The sequence below is a fragment of the Salmo salar genome, unplaced genomic scaffold (assembly GCF_965601325.2).
Source record: "Salmo salar unplaced genomic scaffold, fSalSal1 ptg000136l, whole genome shotgun sequence".
NCBI lineage: Eukaryota > Metazoa > Chordata > Actinopteri > Salmoniformes > Salmonidae > Salmo > Salmo salar.
In genome coordinates this window covers 517,501-542,500 of record NW_027675321.1, presented here as the reverse complement: position 1 = coordinate 542,500, position 25,000 = coordinate 517,501, and the positions used below count along the sequence as shown (strand labels likewise).

Genomic DNA, 25,000 nt, shown 5'->3' with positions numbered 1-25,000 from the left:
TAACCAACATGCTGGATCTCTGTTTAGTTGTCACTGTGTTAACCACAACCAACATACTGGATCTCTGTTTAGTTGTTACTGTGTTAACCACAACCAACATGCTGGATCTCTGTTTAGGGGTCACTGTGTTAACCACAACCAACATGCTGGATCTCTGTTTAGTTGTCACTGTGTTAACCACAACCAACATGCTGGATCTCTGTTTAGTTGTCACTGTGTTAACCACAACCAACATGCTGGATCTCTGTTTAGTTGTCACTGTGTTGACCACAACCAACATGCTGGATCTCTGTTTAGTTGTCACTGTGTTAATCACAACCAACATGCTGGATCTCTGTTTAGTTGTCACTGTGTTAACCACAACCAACATGCTGGATCTCTGTTTAGTTGTCACTGTGTTAACCACAACCAACATGCTGGATCTCTGTTTAGTTGTCACTGTGTTAACCACAACCAACATGCTGGATCTCTGTTTAGTTGTCACTGTGTTAACCACAACCAACATGCTGGATCTCTGTTTAGTTGTCACTGTGTTAACCACAACCAACATGCTGGATCTCTGTTTAGGGGTCACTGTGTTAACCACAACCAACATGCTGGATCTCTGTTTAGTGGTCCTGTCTCTAAAATGAGTGTCTCTGGGGAGAGAGAGGAGGGGGGTCCTGCCTCTAAAATGAGTCTCTCTGGGGAGAGAGAGGAGGGGGGTCCTGCCTCTAAAATGAGTCTCTCTGGGGAGAGAGAGGAGGGGGGTCCTGCCTCTAAAATGAGTGTCTCTGGGGGACATGATACCAAAGCTAAGAGGTGAGCTGACTATTTTGTTTAAGAATGTATATTCTAAAACGTTTGTTAATCAGAAGGTATTTCTTATGGGTACATTCTATATAACTGTTCAAGATTTTAGATGTGTGTGTGAAAATGTGTTTTGTTGCTAAATGCTGTATATCCATTGTTTAACAGGAATGGAATGTTGGTATCCTGTATATTTGACTGTGATATGTGGTTGTCTCACCTAGATATCTTTAGATGAATGCACTTACAGATGCCATCTCTTAATTTGACCCAGTTTCTCACAGCAGGAAAACAGCAGCAAATGTGTTTGTTCGTGTGGATTGTAAATTAAGGGACATTTTTTGTAGTGGTTGATCCATTTTTTTCATCAAATCAAGTCTGACATTTTGAAGTGGAAATTACAAACGTTAGAAGCCTTTATAAAGCCTTGCAGTGGTTTAATAATTTCTTTAAACAATAAAATTACATTTCCCAACATTTCTGAAAATGGATATATAGCATTTTGGAATGAAACACTTGTTTCCCCATCTGAGATCAGAGTAGATGAGAGATGTAATGTTTGTCTCTGTTGTGTTGAAGACCAATCAAGCAGGAGAGACCAGCCTCCCCTGTACCCAGCTGTGTGTCCATGAAGAGTGACCAGTCTATGGATCCTCCTATGAAGTTTAGAGAGGGAGACTTTTCTACTGAACAAAGGTAAGAAGAACTCATGGGTCATGGTCAGTGAGTTAAACAACACTGTCTCTAGTCATTTCTCCTCTCCCATTTTCACATTTCTTTTGGTTGTTTTCATAATCCATAGGCTAATACTTTAGTCCATTTTCATAGTCCTAAAACAGTGTGTGTGTGTGTGTGTGTGTGTGTGTGTGTGTGTGTGTGTGTGTGTGTGTGTGTGTGTGTGTGTGTACTGTAATCTCATGTTTTGTCCACAGAAACCAACAGGAGAGATCAGAGTCAGAGATTCTCAGTGGTCAGTCTTCCCAGAGTCATCAAACAGACCTGGACTCTATATTCAGTGTATGTGATCCTGTTATGAACATTTGTTTTTGTTTACTTCAAGTAAAGTTGATCTGTCAATTATTCATTAATGTGTTAATGAGAAAGCATTTCTTCTCTTGCTTAACTTATTTACTTGATTTATTTCAGTTGCTTGAAGAGAAAATGACGACATTTGTGAAGAACGAGCTGAAGATGTTCAAGAGGATTCTTAGTCCAGAACTCCCAGAAGGCTATGAGAGTCAGAAGCAGGATAAGGAAGTGGTGGATGCTGAAGATGAGAAGCAGGAGAGCAGTGCCAGAGAGGGGGCTCTGAAGATCACACTGCACGTCCTGAGGAAAATGAACCAGAAGGAGCTTGCTGACACACTGGAGAAATGTAAGATCTGTCTGCCTCATGATGAATGCTGTTTTATAACATTTAAAAGCTGTGGCTAAAGTACAGCTAAAGTAGCTGTGTAACTCAATGATATTGTAGCAGCCTTAACACAACACCTAGTGACCTCATCAAGTTGCAGCAGGGATGTGTTGTGTTGATTAATTTAGAGAGAGAGAGAGAGACAACATTAATAATACCATCAATAATACCAATAATAATATAATCAGTCACACCAGTCTGTAATGCATTATGAAAACATTTACACATTTATATAGACAGTTAAGAGAATAAATGATTATGATTTAAAATGTTATAACAGTCCTACAATACTGTAGGCATTAAAACAGACGTAATATTAATATCCTCTGTGTTATTTCTTCATTCAGATGAGCTTGCTGTGATTTGCCAACGTGAACTCAAATCTAATCTAGAGAAGAAGGTTCAATGTGTATTTGAGGGGATCGCTAAACAAGGAAACCCAACACTTCTCAATCAGATCTACACAGAGCTCTACATCACAGAGGGAGGAACAGGAGAGGTCAATAATGAACATGAGCTGAGACAGATTGAGACAACAACCAGGAAACAAGCAAGACCAGAGACTGCAATCAAATGTAACGACATCTTCAAACCCTTAACTGGACAAGACAAACTCATCAGAACTGTGCTGACAAAGGGAGTCGCTGGCATTGGAAAAACAGTCTCTGTGCAGAAGTTCATTCTGGACTGGGCTGAAGGAAAAGCAAATCAGGATGTCCAATTTATATTTTCATTCCCTTTCCGGGAGCTGAATTTGATGAAAGGGGACAAACACACTTTGATTGAACTTCTTAATCACTTTTCAATGGAAACCAAACAATCAGGAATGTCAAACTTCGACAAGTACAAAGTTGTGTTCATCTTTGATGGTCTGGATGAGTGCCGACTGCCCCTAGACTTCCAGAAGAACAAGATCTGTTGGGACGTCACAGAGTCAACCTCAGTGGATGTTCTGCTGACAAATCTCATCAAGGGAAATCTGCTTCCCTCTGCTCTCCTCTGGATAACTACCCGACCTGCAGCAGCCAATAAGATCCCTTCAGGGTGTGTTGACCAGGTGACAGAGGTACGAGGGTTCAATGACCCACAGAAGGAGGAGTACTTCAGAAAGAGATTCAGTGATGAGGACCTGGCCAGCAGAATCCTCTCACACATAAAGACATCAAGGAGCCTCCACATCATGTGCCACATTCCAGTCTTCTGTTGGATTTCTGCAACAGTCCTCGAACACATGCTGAAACATAAGAGAGAAGAGATGCCCAAGACTCTGACTGAGATGTACACACACCTTGTGGAGTTTTATACCAAACAGAAGGATGAAAAGTATCTTGGGGAAGAAGAGACAGGTCCACACTGGAATAAAGAGAGCATTCTGTCACTGGGAAAACTGGCTTTTCAACAGCTTGTGAATGGCAATCTGATTTTCTATGAAGAAGACCTGAAAGAGGCTGGCATTGATGTCAATGAAGCCTCGGTGTACTCAGGATTGTGCACACAGCTCTTTAAAGAGGAATGTGTTCTGTACCAGGACAAGGTGTACTGCTTCGTGCATCTGAGCATTCAGGAGTTTCTGGCTGCTGTATATGTGTTCCTCTCATTCATCAACAACAATGAGAATCTAATGGACAAACCACAATCAACATCCAGGAACCTTTCTGCGCTGTTCAGAAAGCCTGAAGTTTCTTTCTACAAGAGTGCTGTGGATAAAGCCTTACACAGTGAGATGGGAAACCTGGACCTTTTCCTCCGCTTCCTTCTGGGCCTCTCACTGAAGTCCAATCAGAAGCACTTACGAGGTCTACTGACAAAGACAAGAAGTAGCTCAAAGACCCATGAAGACACAGTGAACTACATCAAGGAGAAGATCAGGGAGAATCCCTCTCCAGAGAGGTGCATCAATCTGTTCCACTGTCTGAATGAACTGAATGACCATTCTCTAGTGGAGGAGATCCAAAGCTACCTGAGCTCAGGAAGTGTCTCAAAACCCAACCTGTCACCTGCACAGTGGTCAGCTCTGGTCTTTGTGTTGCTGACTTCAGAAAAGGAGCTGGATGTGTTTGACCTGAAGAAATACTCCAGATCAGAGGAAGGTCTTCTGAGGCTGCTGCCAGTGTTCAAAGACTCCAGTGCATTTCTGTGAGTACATAAAATGACATATAAAAACTAATCATCAGGAAGAAATATTCAGGTTAAAGAAAAATATGCATTATAATATGTGTTTAATATTATATTGAAAACATTGAATAAATGCATTGATTTTCACATTAGTATAACAATATGACCATACAACTCTAGGAGACAGAAGAAGAATCTATATGTTGTTTGGGAGAATTAACCAAATGCATCTGCCATTGTCCTTCTACACTAAATTAACAATGTGTTTGAAGTCATGATCTCTTTGTCAGGCTGTGGAGTCACAGAGGAAGGCTGTGCTTCTCTGGTCTCAGCTCTGAGGTCAAACCCAACACATTATTTGTAAATGGGTAACAGCGTAAACAGAGAAAGCTAAGCGTATCATTTTAATACAACCTGTCTGTCATTGTATTTCTTCTGTGTTTGCAGACTCACTGGCTGTAAACTCACAGACACATCCTGTAAAGTGTTGGCCTCAGTTCTCAGTTCAAACCCCTCACACCTGAGAGATCTGGACCTAAGTAACAATGACCTGAAGGATTCAGGAGTGGAGCTGCTCTCTGCTGTACTGGGGAATCCCCACTGTAAACTGGAGACTCTGAGGTCAGTATTATCAGATATGAAAGTACTTTATGCATGTAGTTCTCCCATTTGAAAAAGTCGTAATTATTCGGACATATTACTTATAGTGTATTAAAGTAGTCATAAGTTTAGCATGTTGTCCCATATTCCATGCCTGCTGTCACGTTTCTCTAAGACAGAACCCAGAAGCAGACCAGGTGAGTAAAATGAAGGTGACTATTTATTGGTAGTCTTGATGTGTAATTTGAGTGATCCAGGAGACGGAGCGGCAGCGGAAGTGAGTTGATGAGAGTAGATGGGTGGATTCAATGACGTCACTGTATCCACCGACGGCCAGGCAAGGGAGTTGAATGTTCCGGGAGGATGACTGTAGACAGAGTAACCAGTAACAAGAACAAAACAACAAGACTAGCTCAGGAAACATGAGGCTGTTCGTTGCTAACGATCCAGCAGGGAATGGATGTCAGCTCAGGGCTTATGAAGAGGTGATGATCAGGACCAGGTGTGCAGAAGGTTGATGAGATGCAGGTGTATGGTAATCACTAGATCTCCCGCCTAACTTCGTCGCCTAGCAACCAGATAGGTTTCTGAACGCACCCTTAGACACCAAACAAAAAACAGTCAGCTCAGGCAGAAACAGACTCAGGAAGCGGGATTCCTGACACCTGCAGTGAGGCTTGTGATTCTACTAACTTGTTGAATTCATTAGCAGTTGGTCTTGGTTGTGTTTTGGATGATGTTTTTCCTAATGGATACTGATTAGTAAATAATGTCCTGTCATTTTGGAGTCACTTCACTTCTATTGTCAGTGACTTCTACATTCATGTGGATGCTACCATGATTATGAATAACCATGAATGAATCATGAATGATGATAAATGAGAAACGGAGGCACAAAGATCAAACCCCCTCTGTTATTGGTAATGGTGAGAGGTTAGCATGTTTTGTTGTATCCACTGTTATTGGTAATGGTGAGAGGTTAGCATGTTTTGTTGTAGCCTCTGTTATTGGTAATGGTGAGAGGTTAGCATGTGTTGTTGTATCCTCTGTTATTGGTAATGGTGAGAGGTTAGCATGTTTTGTTGTATCCTCTGTTATTGGTAATGGTGAGAGGTTAGCATGTTTTGTTGTAGCCTCTGTTATTGGTAATGGTGAGAGGTTAGCATGTTTTGTTGTAGCCTCTGTTATTGGTAATGGTGAGAGGTAAGAATGTTTTGTTGTAGCCTCTGTTATTGGTAATGGTGAGAGGTTAGCATGTTTTGTTGTAGCCTCTGTTATTGGTAATGGTGAGAGGTTAGCATGTTTTGTTGTAGCCTCCTTTATTGCTAATGGTGAGAGGTTAGCATGTTTTGTTGTAGCCTCTGTTATTGGTAATGGTGAGAGGTTAGCATGTTTTGTTGTAGCCTCTGTTATTGGTAATGGTAAGAGGTTAGCATGTTTGTGTAGCCTCTGTTATTGGTAATGGTGAGAGGTTAGTATGTTTTCTTGTAGTCTCTGTTATTGGTAATGGTGAGAGGTTAGCATGTTTTGTTGTAGCCTCTGTTATTGGTAATGGTGAGAGGTTAGCATGTTTTGTTGTGGCCTCTGTAACTTTCTCACTCATTATGATTCATGATTCATTCATGATTCTTCTTAATCATGGCATCATCAGAATTTCGTTTTTAATCGTGAATCACATACAGTTGAAGTCGGAAGTGTACATACACTTAGGTTGGAGTCATTAAAACGTGTTTTTCAACCACTCCACAAATTTCTTGTTAACAAACTATAGTTTTGGCAAGTCGGTTAGGACATCTACTTTGTGCATGACACAAGTAATTTTTGAAACAATTGTTTACAGACAGATTATTTCACTTATAATTCACTGTGTCACAATTCCAGTGGGTCAGAAGTTTACATACACTAAGTTGACTGTGCCTTTAAACAGCTTGGAAAATTCCAGAAAATGATGTTATGGCTTTAGAAGCATCTGATAGACTAATTGACATAATTTGGATGTATTTCAAGGCCTACCTTCAAACTCAGTGCCTCTTTGCTTGACATCATGGGAAAAAGAAAAGGAATCAGCCAAAATCTCAGAAAAAAAGATTGTAGACCTCCACAAGTCTGCTTCATCCTTGGGAGCAATTTCCAAACGCCTGAAGGTAACACGTTCAATCAATAGTACGCAAGTCTAAACACCATGGGACCACACAGCCATCATACCATCCCAACTGTGAAGCACGGCGGTGGCAGCATCATGTTGTGGGGGTGCTTTGCTGCAGGAGGGACTGGTGCACTTCACAAAATAGATGGCATCATGAGGCAGGAAAATTGTGGATATATTGAAGCAACATCTCGAGACATCAGTCAGGAAGTTAAAGCTTGGTCACAAATGGGTCTTCCAAATGGAAAATGACCCCAACGATACTTCCAAAGTTGTGGCAAAATGGCTTAAGGACAACAAAGTCAAGGTATTGGAGTGGCCATCACAAAGCCCTGACCTCAATACTATAGAACATTTGTGGCCAGAATTAAAAAGCGTGTGTGAGCAAGGAGGCCTACAAACCTGACTCAGTTACACCAGCTCTGTCAGGAGGAATGGGACAAAATTCACCCAACTTATTGTGGGAAGCTTGTGGAAGGCTACCCGAAACGTTTAACCCAAGTTAAACCATTTAAAGGCAATTCTACCAAATACTAATTGAGTGTATGTAAACTTCTGACCCACTGGGAATGTGATGAAAGAAATAAAAGCTGAAATAAATCATTCTCTCTACTATTATTCTGACATTTCACATTCTTAAAATAAAGTGGTGATCCTAACTGACCTAAGACAGGGGACTTTTACTAGGATTAAATGTCAGGAATTGTAAAAATTGAGTTTAAATGTATTTGGCTAAGGTATATGTAAACTTCTGACTTCAACTGTATGTATTAAAATATCCTCAAATAAAAGGTGACATTGTATACTGTCACCTCATATGAAACATTTGATCTGAAATCCAAAATGTTGGAGTATAGAGCCACATTTAAAATGTTATCTTCACTGTCAAAATAGATATGTGTGGACTGTATACTCAATACAATCTAAATCTGATACCTCACTGTCTGTCTTTTGACTGATACTGCTTTTTAAACTGGTCTGGTCAGTCTACTCAAATATTTGTACTATACATGTTTCTATCTGCAGGCAAAACTTTGATAATTTGTCATTTTTAATGATGATACATTCATTTACGAATAGATATGGAAGGTTTCAGGACACTGATATCTGAATATGTTGAAAAATGATACTGCCACTATTTTCACCATCAAAGCATAGCAGTGTGATTTTAATATGATTTGACTCTTTGCAGGCTGTCAGGCTGTGGAGTCACAGAGGAAGGCTGTGATTCTCTGGTCTCAGTTCTCAGTTCAAACCCCTCACACCTGAGAGAGCTGGACCTGAGTAACAATGACCTGAAGGATTCAGGAGTGAAGCTGCTCTCTGCTGGACTGGGGAATCCCCACTGTAAACTGGAGACTCTGAGGTCAGTATTCCTGTAGTTGGTCAACAAGTGATAACTGTTCACCAGATCCACATGTGTTTACCAGGCACACATAGTCCACACCATATGTGTTTGGACAGTGAAGCTTACAGTTTTAAATGTGGTGCTATGCTCCAGCATTTTGGATATGAGGTAGAATGTTTCTTATTAGGTGACAGTACAGAATGTCACCTTTTATTTGAGGGTATTTTCATACATAGCTGTGTTACTGTTAAGAAAGGAAAGCACCTTATGTATTTAGTTCTCCCATTTGAAAAAGTTGTACATATTCGGACAAATTCACTTATATTGTATTAAAGTTGTCATAAGTTTAGTATTTAGTTCCATGCCTGCAGTGATAACATCAAGCTTGTGATTCTACTAACTTGTTGAATGCATTTGCAGTTTGTCTTGGTTGTGTTTTGGATGATGTTTTTCCTAATAGAAACTGAATGGTGAATAATGTCCTGTCATTTTGGAGTCACTTCACTTGTATTGTCAGTAAGAATATTACATGTTTCTGAACACTTCTACATTCATGTGGATGCTACCATGATTATGAATAATCATGAATGAATCGTGAATGATGATGAATGAGAAAGTTACAGAGGCACAAAGATCAGACCCCCTCTGTTATTGGTGTTATTCTGTATACTTCTGGCCCTTCTTTGGACACTGTATTAACTAACCTCCAGACGAGCTTCAATGCCATACAACTCTCCTTCCGTGGCCTCCAACTGCTCTTAAATACAAGTAAAACTAAATGCATGCTCTTCAACCGATCGCTGCCTGCACCTGCCCGCCTGTCCAGCATCACTACTCTGGACGGTTCTGACTTAGAATATGTGGACAACTACAAATACCTAGGTGTCTGGTTAGACTGTAAACTCTCCTTCCAGACTCACTATAAGCATCTCCAATCCAAAATTAAATCTAGAATTGGCTTCCTATTTCGCAACATAGCATCCTTCACTCATGCTGCCAAACATACCTTTATAAACTGACGATCCTACTGATCCTCGACTTCGGCGATGTCATTTACAAAATAGCCTCCAATACCCTACTCAATAAATTGGATGCAGTCTATCACAGTGCCATCTATTTTGTCACCAAAGCCCCATATACAGTGGGGGAAAAAAGCATTTGATCCCCTGCTGATTTTGTACGTTTGCCCACTGACAAAGAAAGGATCAGTCTATAATTTTAATGGTTTATTTGAACAGTGAGAGACAGAATAACAACAAAAACATCCAGAAAAACGCATGTCAGAAATGTTATAAATTGATTTGCATTTTAATGAGGGAAATAAGTATTTGACCCCCTCTCAATCAGAAAGATTTCTGGCTCCCAGGTGTCTTTTATACAGGTAACGAGCTGAGATTAGGAGCACACTCTTAAAACCTCTTACATCTAGATGTTCCGCTAGCGGAACACCGCTCCAATATCCAATGATATGGTGTGGCGCGAATTACAAAGTCCTCAAAAATCCCAAACATATGACTATTTTACACCATTTTAAAGACAAGACTCTCCTTTATCTAACCACATTGTCCGATTTCAAAAAGGCTTTACAACAAAAGCAAAACATTAGATTATTTCAGGAGAGTACCCAGCCAGAAATAATTCACACCCATTTTTCAAGCTAGCATATATGTCACAAAAAACAAAACCACAGCTAAATGCAGCACTAACCTTTGATGATCTTCATCAGATGACACTCCTAGGACATTATGTTATACAATACATGCATGTTTTGTTCAATCAAGTTCATATTTATATCAAAAAACAGCTTTTTACATTAGCATGTGACGTTCAGAACTAGCATACCTACCGAAACTTCCGGTGAATTTACTAAATTACTCACGATAAACGTTCACAAAAAACATAACAATTATTTAAAGAATTACAGATACAGAACTCCTTTATGCAATCGCTATGTCCGATTTTAAAATAGCTTTTCGGTGAAAGCACATTTTGCAATATTCTGAGTAGATAGCCCGGCCATCCTGGCTAGCTATTTTGACACGCACCAAGTTTGGCACTCACCATACTCAGATTTACTATAAGAAAAATTGGATTACCTTTGCTGTTCTTTGTCAGAATGCACTCCCAGGACTTCTAGATTACACCCAATGTTGTTTTGGTTCCAAATAATCCATAGTTATATCCAAATAGCGGCGTTTTGTTCTTGCGTTCAAGACACTATCCAAAGGGTGACGCGCCGGCGCATATCTTGACAAAAAAATTGAAAATATAAAATATTCCATTACCGTACTTCGAAGCATATCAAACGCTGTTTAAAATCAATTTTTATGCGATTTTTCTCGTAAATTAGCGATAATATTCCGACCGGGAGACGTCGTTTTCGTTCAAAGACTGAAAATGTAAAATGGACTCTTCACGTGCATGCGCTCGCCCGTTTCATTGTTCTCACATCGACCACTATCCAAATGCGCTACTGTTTTTCAGCCAGGGACTGCAGTCATCATTCAACGTTCTGGCACCTTCTGAGAGCCTATGGGAGTCTTAGAAAATGTCACGTTACAGCAGAGATCCTCTGTTTTCGATAAAGAGGCTATAGAAGGCCAAGAAATGGTCAGACAGGGCACTTCCTGTTTAGAATCTTCTCAGGTTTTGGCCTGCCATATGAGTTCTGTTATACTCACAGACACCATTCAAACAGTTTTAGAAACTTTAGGGTGTTTTCTATCCAAATCAAACAATTATATGCATATTCTAGTTTCTGGGCAGGAGTAATAACCAGATTAAATAGGGTATGTTTTTTATCCGGCCGTGAAAATACTGCCCCCTATCCTAAACAGGTTAAAGGGAGTGCTCCTAACCGCAACTTGTTACCTGTAAAAAAAGACACCTGTCCACAGAAGCAATCAATCAATCAGATTCCAAACTCTCCACCATGGCCAAGACCAAAGAGCTCTCCAAGGATGTCAGGCAGCTGGGACCATAGTCACCAAGAAAACAATTGGTAACACACTACGCCGTGAAGGACTGAAATCCTGCAGCGCCCGCAAGGTCCCCCTGCTCAAGAAAGCACATATACATGCCCGTCTGAAGTTTGCCAATGAACATCTGAATGATTCCGAGGACAACTGGGTGAAAATGTTGTGGTCAGATGAGACTAAAATGGAGCTCTTTGACATCAACTCAACTCGCCGTGTTTGGAGGAGGAGGATTGCTGCCTATGACCCCAAGAACACCATCTCCACCGTCAAACATGGAGGTGGAAACATTATGTTTTGGGGGTGTTTTTCTGCTAAGGGGACAGGACAACTTCACTGCATCAAAGGGACGATAGACGGGGCCATGTACCGTCAAATCTTGGGTGAGAACCTCCTTCCCTCAGCCAGGGCATTGAAAATGGGTTGTGGATGGGTATTCCAGCATGACAATGACCCAAAACACACGGCCAAGGCAACAAAGGAGTGGCTCAAGAAGAAGCACATTAAGGTGCTGGAGTGGCCTAGCCAGTCTCCAGACCTTAATCCCATAGACAATCTGTGGAGGGAGCAGAAGGTTCGAGTTGCCAAACGTCAGCCTCGAAACCTTAATGACTTGGAGAAGATCTGCAAAGAGGAGTGGGACAAAATCCCTCCTGAGATGTGTGCAAACCTGGTGGCCAACTACAAGAAACGTCTGACCTCTGTGATTGCCAACAAGGGTTTTGCCACCAAGTACTGTGTCATGTTTTGCAGAGGGGTCAAATACTTATTTCCCTCATTAAAATGCAAATAATTGTATAACATTTTTGACATGTGTTTTTCTTGATTTTTTTGCTGTTATTCTGTCTCTCACTGTTCAAATAAACCTACCATTAAAATTATAGACTGATCATTTCTTTGTCAGTGGGCAAACGTACCAAATCAGCAGGGGATCAAATACTTTTTTCCCCCACTGTACTTCCCACCACTGCGACCTGTACGCTCTCGTTGTCTGGCCCTCGCTTCATACTCGTTGCTAAACCCACTGGCTCCAGGTCATCTACAAGACCCTGCTAGGTAAAGTCCCCCCTTATCTCAGCTCACTGGTCACCATAGCAGCACCCACCTGTAGCACGCGCTCCAGCAGGTATATCTCTCTGGTCACCCCCAAAGCCAATTCCTCCTTCGGCCGCCTCTTCTTCCAGTTCTCTGCTGCCAATGACTGGAACGAACTACAAAAATCTCTAAAACTGGAAACACTTATCTCCCTCACTAGCTTTAAGCACCAGCTGTCAGAGCAGCTCACAGATTACTGCACCTGTACATAGCCCATCTATAATTTAGCCCAACTACTTCTTCCCCTACTGTATTTATTTATTTAGCTCCTTTTCTCCCCATTATTTCTACTTTGCACTTTCTTCCACTGCATATCTACCATTCCAGTGTTTTACTTGCTATATTGTATTTACTTTGCCACCATGGCCTTTTTTTGCCTTTACCTCCCTTATTTCACTTCATTTGCTCACATTGTATATAGACTTATTTTTCTACTGTATTATTGACTGTATGTTTGTGTAATATCCTTGTTTGAACCAAGTGTTGAGTTTATTTGTTATAATTAATTGGTATTATATTTAAAAGATGATTGAATTGCTCCTAAACTGTAATGTTGTTAATGCATTATGCTTTTTGAAGAAATATTTATTTAACCTCTTGGGGCTAGGTGGGACGCTAGCGTGCCACCCGTGGTGCACTCCATCAACAGCAGGTGCATTTCAAGAGCGGCAAATTTGAATCCAAATAAATGTCAAAATTCAAATTTTTCAAAAATACAACTATGTTACACCATTTGAAAGATAAACATCTCCTTAATCTAACCACGTTTTACGATTTCAAAAAGGTTTTACGGCGAAAGCATAAATTTAGAGTATGTTAGGACAGTACATTTACAAGAGTTGTGTGTAATGTTTTGTCAAGTCAAAGACAGGGTCACCAAAACCATAAAACCAGCTAAAATGATACACTAACCTTTTACAATCTCCATCAGATGACACTCCTAGGACATTATGTTAGACAATGCATGCATTTTTAGTTCTATCAAGTTCATATTTATATACAAAAACAGCGTTTTACTATGGCATTGATGTTGAGGAAATCGTTTCCCTCCAATAACCGGCAGTCAAGTCAGCGTCACAAATTAAATAATTAAAATTAGAAAACATTGGTAAAATATTATATTGTCATTTAAAGAATTATAGATTTACATCTTTTGAACGCAATCAACTTGCCAGATTTAAAAATAACCTTACTGGGAAATCACACTTTGCAATAATCTGAGCACTGTGCCCAGAAAAATACGCGTTGCGATACAGACTAGACGTCATGTTGGGGAGATCTAAAATCGAAAATACTATGTAAATAATCCATTACCTTTGATTCTCTTCATCAGATGTCACTTCCAGGTATCACAGGTCCATAACGAATGTAGTTTTGTTCAAAAAAGCTCATCATTTATGTCCAAAAATCTCCGTCTCGTTAGCACATGATGTAAGCCAGCCGGACTTCTCGTCATGAACGAGGGGAAAAAATATATTTCCGTTCGTTCAAACATGTCAAACGTTGTATAGCATAAATCATTAGGGCCTTTTTTAACCAGAACATGAATAATATTCAAGGTGGACGAATGCATAGCCTTTTATAACGTATTGGAACGAGGGTACCCAACATGAAGTAGCGCGCCAGGTGTCTAATGGGACATCACCGTTCCATGGCTCTTGTTCGGTCAGATCTCCCTCCAGAAGACTCAAAACACTTTGTAAAGGCTGGTGACATCTAGTGGAAGCAATAGGAAGTGCCAAAATATTCCTAAACCCCTGTGTTTTTCAATGGGATAGGTTTAAACTCAATACAACACATCAGGTATCCACTTCCTGTCAGAAAATGTCTCAGGGTTTTGCCTGCCAAATGAGTTCTGTTATACTCACAGACACCATTCAAACAGTTTTGGAAACTTTAGAGTGTTTTCTATCCATATATAATAAGTATATGCATATTCTAGTTACTGGGTAGGATTAGTAACCAGATTAAATCGGGTACATTTTTTTTATCCAGACGTGCAAATGCTGCCCCCTAGACCCAACAGGTTAATGTATAAGTGAATAGTTTGTTTTACTTTGAAGTTTACGTTTTGACCAATAAGGTCGCTTGTTAAGTTGTGGCCAATGGGAGTTGACCTGGTTAACGGGAGGGGAAAAGACGTTGATGAAAGGATGGACGTTTTACCTCAGGACGGTTGGTGAAGAAAAATTATAAAAGAAGACGACAGAACTACAACAAAACCCATAGCTACTAAGACATGAAGGGAAATACATGTTTTATTTAATAAAAGAGTTGTTATAATTTAGTTAAAACTTAGTAAAGACTGAAGCTACCGACTCGTCGTGGAGGTATTAGCCAGCCTAGAGGTTAGCCTAGCATCGTGTGACACCGGGAGATAATTGCTTGGGAAGCTTAACGAGTTCGTGTTGCCATGGGGATATCGGTTACGGCTAAGGAGTACTGTCTGCATGGGTAGCTGTGCTTGCCTTGGACTTTGTGAGGAAACCTGCATGGAACTGCCATACTTCGCTGAGGGAATATCTACCAAGTAGTGAGTAACCACAATGTGAGGTGCTTAATTTGGACACGGGTTGTGCACGACTCATTGGGGTTTATTATTTTTTAAATTTCTTTTGATGTTGTGTCTGAACATGTATTTGTGGTTGAAAATGTTTTAATACACCTATGGAACGTTATGTATGTTGCCTTGGTGGAGTCATTAATTGTTTCAATTTAATGCATGGGATGGTTTATCCTGATTCAATAACAGAAACCTATAATAATTTCATCTGAAGTTAATACCCTATTGTCATAACCCTAGATAGTTTACAATAGGAATTCTTATTGGAGATGTCCTTCTCACCTAACATCCCATGCTGCTGAGATACTCTACATATGTTAATGTTGTGAGAGTCATATTCAAGCCTGGTGAGAGGGTTACATTTGTTTAACTCCATGTGTAACTCTGTGTTGTATGTGTCGAACTGCTTTGCTTTATCTTGGCCAGGTCGCAATTGTAAATGAGAACTTGTTCTCAACTTGCCTACCTGGTTAAATAAAGGTGAAATAAATAAATAAATTGGTAATGGTGAGAGGTTAGCATGTTTTGTTGTATCCCCTGTTATTGGTACATGTATCAGATTTAGATTGTATTGAGTATACAGTCCACACCATATCTATTTTGACAGTGAAGATAACATTTTAAATGTGGCTCTAAACTCCAACATTTTGGATTTCAGATCAAATGTTTCATATGAGGTGACAGTATATAATGTCACCTTTTATTTGAGGATATTTTCATACATATCTGTTTCACCATTTAGAAAAATTAAAGCACTTTATGTATCTAGTCCCCCTATTTAAAGAAGTCATATGTTTTCTGACCAATTCACTCATAGTGTCTTAAAGTAGTCACAAGTTGAGTATTTGATCCGATATTCCTTGAACGCAGCGACTACATCAAGCTTGTGACTCAAACTCGTTGATTGATTTTGCAGTTTGTTTTGGTTGTGTTTTGGGTTGTGTTTTGCCCAATATTAAAATGGTGGATGGTGTAACGTCTGCTTCCAGCTCACACTCTCAAACACATAGATCCCCCTGAACGCAGCTCACTCTCCAGATCCCAGTCACCTGAATTCTGATCACATGTTTTGTTGTAGCCTCTGTTATTGGTAATGGTGAGAGGTTAGCATGTTTTGTTGTAGCTTCTGTTATTGGTAATGGTGAGTGGTTAGCATGTTTTGTTGTAGCCTCTGTTATTGGTAATGGTGAGAGGTTAGCATGTTTTGTTGTAGCCTCTGTTATTGGTAATGGTGAGAGGTTAGCATGTTTTGTTGTAGCGTCTGTTATTGGTAATGGTGAGAGGTTAGCATGTTTTGTTGTAGCCTCTGTTATTGGTAATGGTGAGAGGTTAGCATGTTTTGTTGTAGTCTCTGTTATTGGTATTGGTGAGAGGTTAGCATGTTTTGTTGTAGCCTCTGTTATTGGTAGTGGTGAGAGGTTAGCATGTTTTGTTGTAGCCTCTGTTATTGGTAATGGTGAGAGGTTAGCATGTTTTGTTGTAGCCTCTGCTATTGGTAATGGTGAGAGGTTAGCATGTTTTGTTGTAGCCTCTGCTATTGGTAATGGTGAGAGGTTAGCATGTTTTGTTTTAGCCTCTTAACTTTCTCACTCATTCAGATTCATGATTCATTCATGATTTTTCTTAATCATGGCATCATCAGAATTTAATTTTTAATCGTGAAACACATACAGTTGAAGTCGGAAGTGTACATACACTTAGGTTGGAGTCATTAAAACGTGTTTTTGAACCTCTCCACAAATTTCTTGTTAACAAACTATATAGTTTTGGCAAGTCGGTTAGGACATCTACCTTGTGCATGACACAAGTAATTTTTGAAACAATTGATTACAGACAGATTATTTCACTTATAATTCACTGTATCACAATTCCAGTGGGTCAGAAGTTTACATACACTAAGTTGACTGTGCCTTTAAACAGCTTGGAAAATTCCAGAAAATTATGTCATGGCTTTAGAAGCATCTGATAGACTAATTGACATAATTTGGATGTATTTCAAGGCCTACCTTCAAACTCAGTGCCTCTTTGCTTGACATCATGGGAAAATGAAAAGGAATCAGCCAACATCTCAGAAAAAAAAATTGTAGACCTCCACAAGTCTGCTTCATCCTTGGGAGCAATTTCCAAACGCCTGAAGGTAACACGTTCAATCAATAGTACGCAAGTCTAAACACCATGGGACCACACAGCCATCATACCATCCCAACTGTGAAGCACGGCGGTGGCAGCATCATGTTGTGGGGGTGCTTTGCTGCAGGAGGGACTGGCGCACTTCACAAAATAGATGGCATCATGAGGCAGGAAAATTGTGGATATATTGAAGCAACATCTCGAGACATCAGTCAGGAAGTTAAAGCTTGGTCACAAATGGGTCTTCCAAATGGACAATGACCCCAAGCATACTTCCAAAGTTGTGGCAAAATGGATTAAGGACAACAAAGTCAAGGTATTGGAGTGGCCATCACAAAACCTTGACCTCAATCCTATAGAAAATTTGTGGGCAGAACTGAAAAAGCGTGTGCGAGCAAGAGGCCTACAAACCTGACTCAGTTACACCAGCTCTGTCAGGAGGAATGGGCCAAAATTCACCCAACTTATTGTGGGAAGCTTGTAGAAGGCTACCCGACACGTTTAACCCAAGTTAAACCATTTAAAGGCAATGTTACCAAATACTAATTGAGTGTATGTAAACTTCTGACCCACTGGGAATGTGATGAAAGAAATAAAAGCTGAAATAAATCAATTCTCTCTACTATTATTCTGACATTTCACATTCTTAAAATAAAGTGGTGATCCTAACTGACCTAAGACAGGGGACTTTTACTAGGATTAAATGTCAGGAATTGTAAAAATGGAGTTTAAATGTATTTGGCTAAGGTGTATGTAAACTTCTGACTTCAACTGTATGTATTAAAATATCCTCAAATAAAAGGTGACATTGTATACTGTCACCTCATATGAAACATTTGATCTGAAATCCAAAATGTTGGAGTATAGAGCCACATTTAAAATGTTTGCTTCATTGTCAAAATAGCTATGGTGTGGACTGTATACTCAATACAATCTAAATCTGATACCTCACTGTCTGTCTTTTGACTGATACTGCTTTTAAACTGGTCTGGTCAGTCTACTCAAATATTTGTACTATACATGTTTCTATCTGCAGGCAATACTTTGATCATTTGTCATTTTTAATGATGATACATTAATTTACGAATAGATATGGCAGGTTTCAGGACACTGATATCTGAAAAATGTTGAAAAATTATACTGCCACTATTTTCACCACCAAAGAATAGCAGTGTGGTTTTAATATGATTTGACTCTTTGCAGGCTGTCAGGCTGTCTAGTCACAGAGGAAGGCTGTGCTTCTCTGGTCTCAGCTCTGAGGTCAAACCCCTCACACCTGAGAGAGCTGTACCTGAGTAACAATGACCTGAAGGATTCAGGAGTGAAGCTGCTCTCTGCTGGACTGGATAATCCCCACTGTAAACTGGAGACTCTGAGGTCAGTATTCCTGTAGTTGGTCAACAAGTGATAACTGTTCACCAGATCCACATGTGTTTACCAGGCACACATAGTCCACACCAGATGTGTTTGGACAGTGAAGCTTACAGTTTTAAATTTGGTGCTATGCTCCAGCATTTTGGATTTGAGATGTTTCATATTAGGTGACAGTACAGAATGTCACCTTTTATTTGAGGGTATTTTCATACATAGCTGTTTTACCATTTACAAATTAAAGCACTTTCTGTACTTAATTCTCCTATTTGAAGAAGTCTTAATTATTTGGACAAATTCACTTATATTGTATTAAAGTAGTCATAAGTTTAGTAGTTGTACCATATTCCATGCCTGCAGTGATTACATCAAGCTTGTGATTCTACAAACTTGTTGAATTCATTTTTCAGTTTGTTTTGGTTGTGTTTTGGATGATGTTTTTCCAAAAAGAAACTGATTGGTGAATAATATCCTGTCATTTTGGAGTCACTTCACTTGTATTGTCAGTAAGAATAGAAGATGTTTCTGAACACTTCTACATTCATGTGGATGCTACCATGATTATGAATAATCATGAATGAATCGTGAATAATGATGAATGAGAAAGTTACAGAGGCACAAAGATCAGGCCCCCTCTGTTATTGGTGTTATTCTGTATACTTCTGGCCCTTCTTTGGACACTGTATTAACTAACCTCCAGACGAGCTTCAATGCCATACAGCTCTCCTTCCGTGGCCTCCAACTGTTCTTAAATACAAGTAAAACTAAATGCACGCTCTTCAACCGATCGCTGCCTGCACCTGCCCGCCCGTCCAGCATCACTACTCTGGACGCTTCTGACTTAGAACGCTGGACGCTTCTGACTTGTGGACAACTACAAATACCTAGGTGTCTGGTTAGACTGTAAACTCTCCTTCCAGACTCACTATAAGCATATCCAATCCAAAGTTAAATCTAGAATTGGCTTCCTATTTCACAACATAGCATCCTTCACTCATGCGGCCAAACATACCCTTATAAAACTGACCATCCTACCGATCCTCGACTTCGGCGATGTCATTTACAAAATAGCCTCCAATACCCTACTCAATAAATTGAATGCAGTCTATCACAGTGCCATCCGTTTTGTCACCAAAGCCCCATATACAGTGGGGGAAAAAAGTATTTGATCCCCTGCTGATTTTGTACGTTTGCCCACTGACAAAGAAAGGATCAGTCTATAATTTTAATGGTTTATTTGAACAGTGAGAGACAGAATAACAACAAAAACATCCAGAAAAACGCATGTCAGAAATGTTATAAATTGATTTGCATTTTAATGAGGGAAATAAGTATTTGACCCCCTCTCAATCAGAAAGATTTCTGGCTCCCAGGTGTCTTTTATACAGGTAACGAGCTGAGATTAGGAGCACACTCTTAAAGGGAGTGCTCCTAACCGCAACTTGTTACCTGTAAAAAAGACACCTGTCCACAGAAGCAATCAATCAATCAGATTCCAAACTCTCCACCATGGCCAAGACCAAAGAGCTCTCCAAGGATGTCAGGGACAAGATTGTAGACCTACACAAGGCTGGAATGGGCTACACGACCATCGCCAAGCAGCTTGGTGAGAAGGTGACAACATTTGGTGCGATTATTCGCAAATGGAAGAAACACAAAAGAACTGTCAATATCCTTCGGCCTGGGGCTCCATGCAAGATCTCACCTCGTGGAGTTGCAATGATCATGAGAACGGTGAGGAATCAGCCCAGAACTACACGGGAGGATCTTGTCAATGATCTCAAGGCAGCTGGGACCATAGTCACCAAGAAAACAATTGGTAACACACTACGCCGTGAAGGACTGAAATCCTGCAGCGCCCACAAGGTCCCCCTGCTCAAGAATACATATACATGCCCGTCTGAAGTTTGCCAATGAACATCTGAATGACTCAGAGGACAACTGGTGAAAGTGTTGTGGTCAGATGAGACCAAAATAGAGCTCTTTGACATCAACTCAACTCGCCGTGTTTGGAGGAGGAGGAATGCTGCCTATGACCCCAAGTACACCATCTCCACCGTCAAACATGGAGGTGGAAACATTATGCTTTGGGGGTGTTTTTCTGCTAAGGGGACAGGACAACTTCACCGCATCAAAGGGACGATGGACGGGGCCATGTACCGTCAAATCTTGGGTGAGAACCTCCTTCCCTCAGCCAGGGCATTGAAAATGGGTTGTGGATGGGTATTCCAGCATGACAATGACCCAAAACACATGGCCAAGGCAACAAAGGAGTGGCTCAAGAAGAAGCACATTAATGTCCTGGAGTGGCCTAGCCAGTCTCCAGACCTTAATCCCATAGAAAATCTGTGGAGGGAGCTGAAGGTTCGAGTTGCCAAACGTCAGCCTCGAAACCTTAATGACTTGGAGAAGATCTGCAAAGAGGAGTGGGACAAAATCCCTCCTGAGATGTGTGCAAACCTGGTGGCCAACTACAAGAAACGTCTGATCTCTGTGATTGCCAACAAGGGTTTTGCCACCAAGTACTAAGTCATGTTTTGCAGAGGGGTCAAATACTTATTTCCCTCATTAAAATGCAAATAATTGTATAACATTTTTGACATGTGTTTTTCTGGATTTTTTTGCTGTTATTCTGTCTCTCACTGTTCAAATAAACCTACCATTAAAATTATAGACTGATCATTTCTTTGTAAGTGGGCAAACGTACAAAATCAGCAGGGGATCAAATACTTTTTCCCCCCACTGTACTACCCACCACTGCGACCTGTACGCTCTCGTGGTCTGGCCCTCGCTTCATACTCGTCGCCAAACCCACTGGCTCCAGGTCATCTACAAGACCCTGCTAGGTAAAGTCCCTCCTTATCTCAGCTCGCTGGTCACCATAGCAGCACCCACCTGTAGCACGCGCTCCAGCAGGTATATCTCCCTGGTCACCCCCAAAGCCAATTCCTCCTTCGGCCGCCTCTTCTTCCTGTTCTCTGCTGCCAATGACTGGAACGAACTACAAAAATCTCTAAAACTGGAAACACTTATCTCCCTCACTAGCTTTAAGCACCAGCTGTAGGAGCAGCTCACAGATCACTGCACCTGTACATTGCCCATCTATAATTTACCCCAACTACCTCTTCCCCTACTGTATTTATTTATTTAGCTCCTTTGCTCCCCATTATTTCTACTTTGCACTTTCTTCCAATGCATATCTACCATTCCAGTGTTTTACTTGCTATATTGTATTTACTTTGCCACCATGGCCTTTTTTTGCCTTTACCTCCCTTATTTCACTTCATTTGCTCACATTGTATATAGACTTATTTTTCTACTGTATTATTGACTGTATGTTTGTGTAATATCCTTGTTTGAACCAAGTATTGAGTTTATTTGTTATAATTAATTGGTATAATATTTAAAAGATGATTGAATTGCTCCTAAACTGTAATGTTGTTAATGCATTATGCTTTTTGAAGAAATGAGAGGTTAGCATGTTTTGTTGTAGCCTCTGTTATTGGTAATGGTGAGAGGTTAGCATGTTTTGCTGTAGCCTCTGTTATTGGTAATGGTGAGAGGTTAGCATGTTTTGTTGTATCCTCTGTTATTGGTAATGGTGAGAGGTTAGCATGTTTTGTTGTAGCCTCTGTTATTGGTAATGGTGAGAGGTTAGCATGTTTTGTTGTAGTCTCTGTTATTGGTAATGGTGAGAGGTTAGCATGTTTTGTTGTAGCCTCTGTACCTCTCTCACTCATTATTATTCATGATCTTTCTCAATCATGGCAGTCACAGGCTTGATGTAGTCATTGCAGTCAAAGAATATGGGACCAAATACTAAACTTTTGACTAATTTAATACACTATGAGTGAATTGGTCAGGAAACATATGACTTCTTTAAATAGGGGGACTAGATGCATAAAGTGCTTTCATTTTTCTAAATGGTGAAACAGATATGTATGAAAATATCCTCAAATAAAAGGTGACATTATATACTGTCACCTCATATGAAACATTTGATCTGAAATCCAAATTGTTGGAGTTTAGAGCCACATTTAAAATGTTATCTTCACTGTCAAAATAGATATGGTGTGGACTGTATACTCAATACAATCTAAATCTGATACCTCACTGTCTGTCTTTTGACAGATACTGCTTTTAAACTGGTCTGGCCAGTCTACGCAAATATTTGTACTATACATGTTTCTATCTGCAGGCAAAACGTTGTTAATTTGTAATTTATAATATGATACATTCATTTCTGAATAGATATGGCAGGTTTCAGGACACTGATGTATCTGAATATGTTGAAGAAATATACTGCCACTATTTTCACCACCAAAGAATAGCAGGGTGGTTTTAATATGATTTGACTCTTTGCAGGCTGTCAGGCTGTCTAGTCACAGAGGAAGGCTGTGCTTCTCTGGTCTCAGCTCTGAGGTCAAACCCAACACAGTATTTGTAAACGGGTAACAGTGTAAACAGAGAAAGCTAAGCGTATCATTTTAATACAACCTGTCTGTCATTGTATTTCTTCTGTGTTGGCAGACTCACTGGCTGTAAACTCACAGACACATCCTGTAAAGTGTTGGCCTCAGTTCTCAGTTCAAATCCCTCACACCTGAGAGAGCTGGACCTGAGTAACAATGACCTGAAGGATTCAGGAGTCAGACTGCTCTCTGCTGGACTGGAGGATCCACACTGCAGACTGGAGACTCTGAGGTCAGTATTCCTGTAGTTGGTCAACAAGTGTTTCGTTGTAGTCTCTGTTATTGGTAATGGTGAGAGGTTAGCATGTTTTGTTGTAGCCTCTGTCATTGGTAATGGTGAGAGGTTAGCATGTTTTGTTGTAGACTCTGTTATTGGTAATGGTGAGAGGTTAGCATGTTTTGTTGTAGCCTGTTATTGGTAATGGTGAGAGGTTAGCATGTTTTGTTGTATCCTCTGTTATTGGTAATGGTGAGAGGTTAGCATGTTTTGTTGTATCCTCTGTTATTGGTAATGGTGAGAGGTTAGCATGTTTTGTTGTATCCTCTGTTATTGGTAATGGTGAGAGGTTAGCTTGATGTAGTCATTGCAGTCAAAGAATATGGAACCAAATACTAAACTTTTGACTAATTTAATACACTATGAGTGAATTGGTCAGGAAACATATGACTTCTTTAACCTCTCTAGGGCAGGTGGCACCAAATCGTCCCACCTACGTAACAGCCAGTGTAATCCTGTGGCGCGTTATTCAAAAACCTCAAAAATGCAAAAACTTCAATTTCTCAAACATATGACTATTTTACACCATTTTAAAGACAAGACTCTCGTTAATCTAACCACACTGTCCGATTTCAAAAAGGCTTTACAACGAAAGCAAAACATTAGATTATGTCAGCAGAGTACCCAGCCAGAAATAATCAGACACCCATTTTTCAAGCTAGCATATAATGTCACATAAACCCAAACCACAGCTAAATGCAGCACTAACCTTTGATGATCTTCATCAGATGACAAACCTAGGGCATTATGTTACACAATACATGCATGTTTTGTTCAATCAAGTTCATATTTATATCAAAAACCAGCTTTTTACATTAGCATGTGACTAGCATGTGACTAGCATTCCCACCGAACACTGCCGGTGAATTTACTAAATTACTCACGATAAACGTTCACAAAAAGCATAACAATTATTTTAAGAATTATAGATACATAACTCCTCTATGCACTCAATATGTCAGATTTTAAAATAGCTTTTCGGTGAAAGCACATTTTGCAATATTCTGAGTAGATAGCCCGGCATTACAGGGCTAGCTATTTAGACACCCACCAATTGTGGTACTCACCAAAGTCAGATTTACTATAAGAAAAATGTTATTACCTTTGCTGTCTTCGTCAGAATGCACTCCCAGGACTTCTACTTCAATAACAAATGTTGGTTTGGTTCAAAATAATCCATTGTTATATCCAAACAGCGGCGTTTTGTTCGTGCGTTCAAGACACTATCCGAAAGGGTAAAGAAGGGTTACGAGCATGGCGCAATTCGTGACAAAAAAATGCTAAATATTCCATTACCGTACTTCGAAGCATGTCAACCGCTGTTTAAAATCTATTTTTATGCCATTTTTCTCATAAAAAAGCGATAATATTCCGACCGGTAATCTGCGTTTAGGTAAACAGACGAAAGAAATTAAAGCATGGGGTCGACTCGGGCACGCGCCTAAGCCCATAATACTCTGATCGGCCAATTGCCAAAAGCGATAATGTGTTTCAGCCAGAGGCTGCCTCGATATCGTTCAGCTTTTTCCCGGGCTCTGAGAGCCTATGGGAGCCGTAGGAAGTGTCACGTTAGAGCAAAGATCCTCAGTCTTCAATAAAAAGAGCCAAGATGAAACACAACTTGTCAGACAGGCCACTTCCTGCATGGAATCTTCTCAGGTTTTGCCTGCCATATGAGTTCTGTTATACTCACAGACACCATTCA

The 25,000-nt window shown here is 40.1% G+C and overlaps 1 protein-coding gene and 1 long non-coding RNA gene across 2 annotated transcripts in view; both read left to right on the top strand.

The window, feature by feature from the left end:
* The first annotated feature begins 3,029 nt into the window (after positions 1 to 3,029).
* On the top strand, positions 3,030 to 9,121 carry LOC145866910 (NLR family CARD domain-containing protein 3-like). The gene is made up of 3 exons (XM_082970982.1): positions 3,030 to 3,053; positions 3,177 to 4,339; positions 4,766 to 9,121. The coding sequence occupies exons 1-3, from the start codon at positions 3,030 to 3,032 to the stop codon at positions 4,989 to 4,991; spliced, it is 1,413 nt and encodes a 470-aa protein (XP_082827108.1). The 3' UTR covers positions 4,992 to 9,121.
* A 9,068-nt stretch (positions 9,122 to 18,189) lies between these two features.
* Positions 18,190 to 25,000, top strand: part of LOC145866935 (uncharacterized) — a 12,268-nt gene continuing 5,457 nt past the window's right edge. The window contains exons 1-2 of the long non-coding RNA XR_014383172.1: positions 18,190 to 18,552; positions 23,077 to 23,250. This is a non-coding gene — a long non-coding RNA (uncharacterized LOC145866935). The remainder of the gene's footprint in view (positions 18,553 to 23,076; positions 23,251 to 25,000) is intronic.